Here is a 2,244-nt window from a genome sequence, read left to right as displayed (position 1 = left end):
GTAGCCCGCCCGTCTTCGATGCCCTATTCCAGGGCTGTAAGGCATGCTTTCTCTATAAGTGATCGACCGCATCTATCGTATCGCTATACCATATCCTCTGTAGCTATAGACGTTACCACTTCACGCATCGTACACGTAACATGCACTATCTTCCCCATCGGATGCCGGCCGCTGTAGCTGTGGTCGCCCGGTATGCGTTCCTCATTAGTCTTGTTCAATCTATTACCTGTGCTAAGATCTCAGTCGAATCGGGGGCAGCAAGGCTCCATGACTTCCCTCTCATTCAAAATGACCTAGAACCTCGGTCAAGTCAACTGACGTTGTCTTTTACGAATAATTACCAGGGAAGCCCAGTCTTTGCCTACTTGTCAGGAAGAGACAGCGCGGGATCGATCGTCTTCCTGACGACGAACGGAACCTGGTATTACCCTGTCTTGTCTTCGGGCGCTGGTCATCAGAGAGTAGATCCTCTCGCTATCTTGCTTCCTTTGAATGAGTACAGCCCGCATCTGGACGTAACTATCCCCGATTCCCTCATCTCGGGTCGTGTGTGGGTCGCTACCGGCGAGCTTCCGTTTTACATCTCGACAAACGACGGAGCCACAGCAATGCAGCTCATCGAACCGTCCGTGTATAACGACGAAGATCCTTCCGCGGTCGTGAGCTGGGGGTTTCTTGAGCTTACGTATACGGAAGGGGTTGACGTCTACGCTAATCTATCCTTTGTCGACTTCGTCGGCTTTCTTCTAGGTCTATTCCTTACCTTAGCAGATGGCACCGTCCAAACGGTAGCCGGCCCCCATAAAGACGCCGTCTCCGGGATGTGCAATGCCTTACGCGTACAAGCCACCCAGGACAACCATCCATGGGACGAGCTGTGCGTTGTTGATCGAGATTCACAGCCGATCCGCATCGTGTCGCCGAGCAAAACAGCCAATGCTAGCCTCCTCCAAGGGTACTACGCTCATTACGTCGACCGGGTCTGGGATAGGTACACCTCCCAAGACCTGTTTATCAACACGCAAAGCGATGCAGGTCTGGTGCCGTGCCGTGTCAGTGAGGAGGTGCTGCGCTGCCAAGGTGATAATCGTGGCTACAGTCGCCCTAGCGAGGCAGACATCTGGGGCTGCAGCTCCGGTCCTTTCGCAATCGCTGAGGAGGATAACGCGATCCATCGCGCCGTCGTGCCCAGATTATGTGCCGCATTTACTAGATCGACACTCTTGGTCGATGGAGGCGCCGTGCAGCCGTCGGTCAATAGTGGCCAATACTACGCCGAGAGTCCCACCAATCATTACAGCCGCCTTGTGCACCAATTTCTAGCCGACGGGAAGGGGTATGCGTTCCCGTATGATGATGTGGACGTCGACGGAGCGAACGCTGCCGGGGTGGTGTCCGGAAGCAATCCGCAGCGGCTTGAGATTATTGTCGGCGGATCATTAGGGAATCAACGAATATAAAGGACCCAGGTAGACATCAAGGATAGGAAAATGTAATATATAAGAGACTTGGCTTGAAATCACCTACTTAGGGAGGTACCTAGGTGCCTAGGAACATAGGGAGGTATATAATATAGAAGCTCTTTTAGAGCACGAACGTTAACGGATCGATCAGTCCGAGGAGAGGCAAACCACAAATCATGTTTCCATGTTCAATACCGAATTGCTTAAATACCTAGGTAGGCATATTATTTTAAATATCCCTTTATTATAAAGTTTCCTAGAGTAGGTATTCAGGTTAAGTAGGTAATATCTTAAATGAGACGGAACGCTTATATTGACTGTGTAAGTGCTTTAAATGACTTTATTCCACACATACTAAGCCAGATCGAGGCTAGCATTGTTGATACTAATTTTATAGTACAAAATACGTACAAATCTAAGTACTAGGCCTGCCTGATCAGCTTACGGGAGGCCATCGTCAGTCTTGCTGGCGCTCCCACATCACCCTTCCGGATCTGTCGTCGCTGGTGCTGTAGATGGCGGCGCGACTAGCCCATTCACCGTGCGACGGCCCTGCGCAGTAACTGGCGGTTCCTGTACTCGTCGCTGTCGCCTAGGAGGCTCATCATGTTGTAGGTCTCTCCTAGTACTGCCATTCCGGCGTTGCCCCTACTACGGTAACTCCCTATGCGCCAAGACCTCGCCTTCCAGTGTGCTGTACGCACCCACTGCCAGGCACTGCTGACCGTTGTTGTTGTTCCACACCCGCCTAAGGACTACCTAAAGGTCCTGTTCCTCTAGT

General features: G+C 51.6%; 1 protein-coding gene across 1 annotated transcript; it reads left to right on the top strand.

Annotated features, from left to right (window-relative positions):
- Nucleotides 1-18: 18 nt before the first annotated feature.
- Nucleotides 19-1,460, top strand: F4822DRAFT_439321 (glycoside hydrolase family 64 protein; the record flags this gene model as incomplete). The annotated part of the gene is made up of 2 exons (XM_051462626.1): nucleotides 19-129; nucleotides 237-1,460. The coding sequence occupies 2 exons, from the start codon at nucleotides 19-21 to the stop codon at nucleotides 1,458-1,460; spliced, it is 1,335 nt and encodes a 444-aa protein (XP_051308271.1).
- Nucleotides 1,461-2,244: the final 784 nt, after the last annotated feature.

The sequence above is a fragment of the Hypoxylon trugodes genome (genome assembly GCF_022578975.1).
Source record: "Hypoxylon trugodes strain CBS 135444 unplaced genomic scaffold F4822scaffold_56, whole genome shotgun sequence".
Taxonomy (NCBI): Eukaryota; Fungi; Ascomycota; class Sordariomycetes; order Xylariales; family Hypoxylaceae; genus Hypoxylon; species Hypoxylon trugodes.
This window is presented reverse-complemented; position numbering and strand designations above follow the sequence as displayed.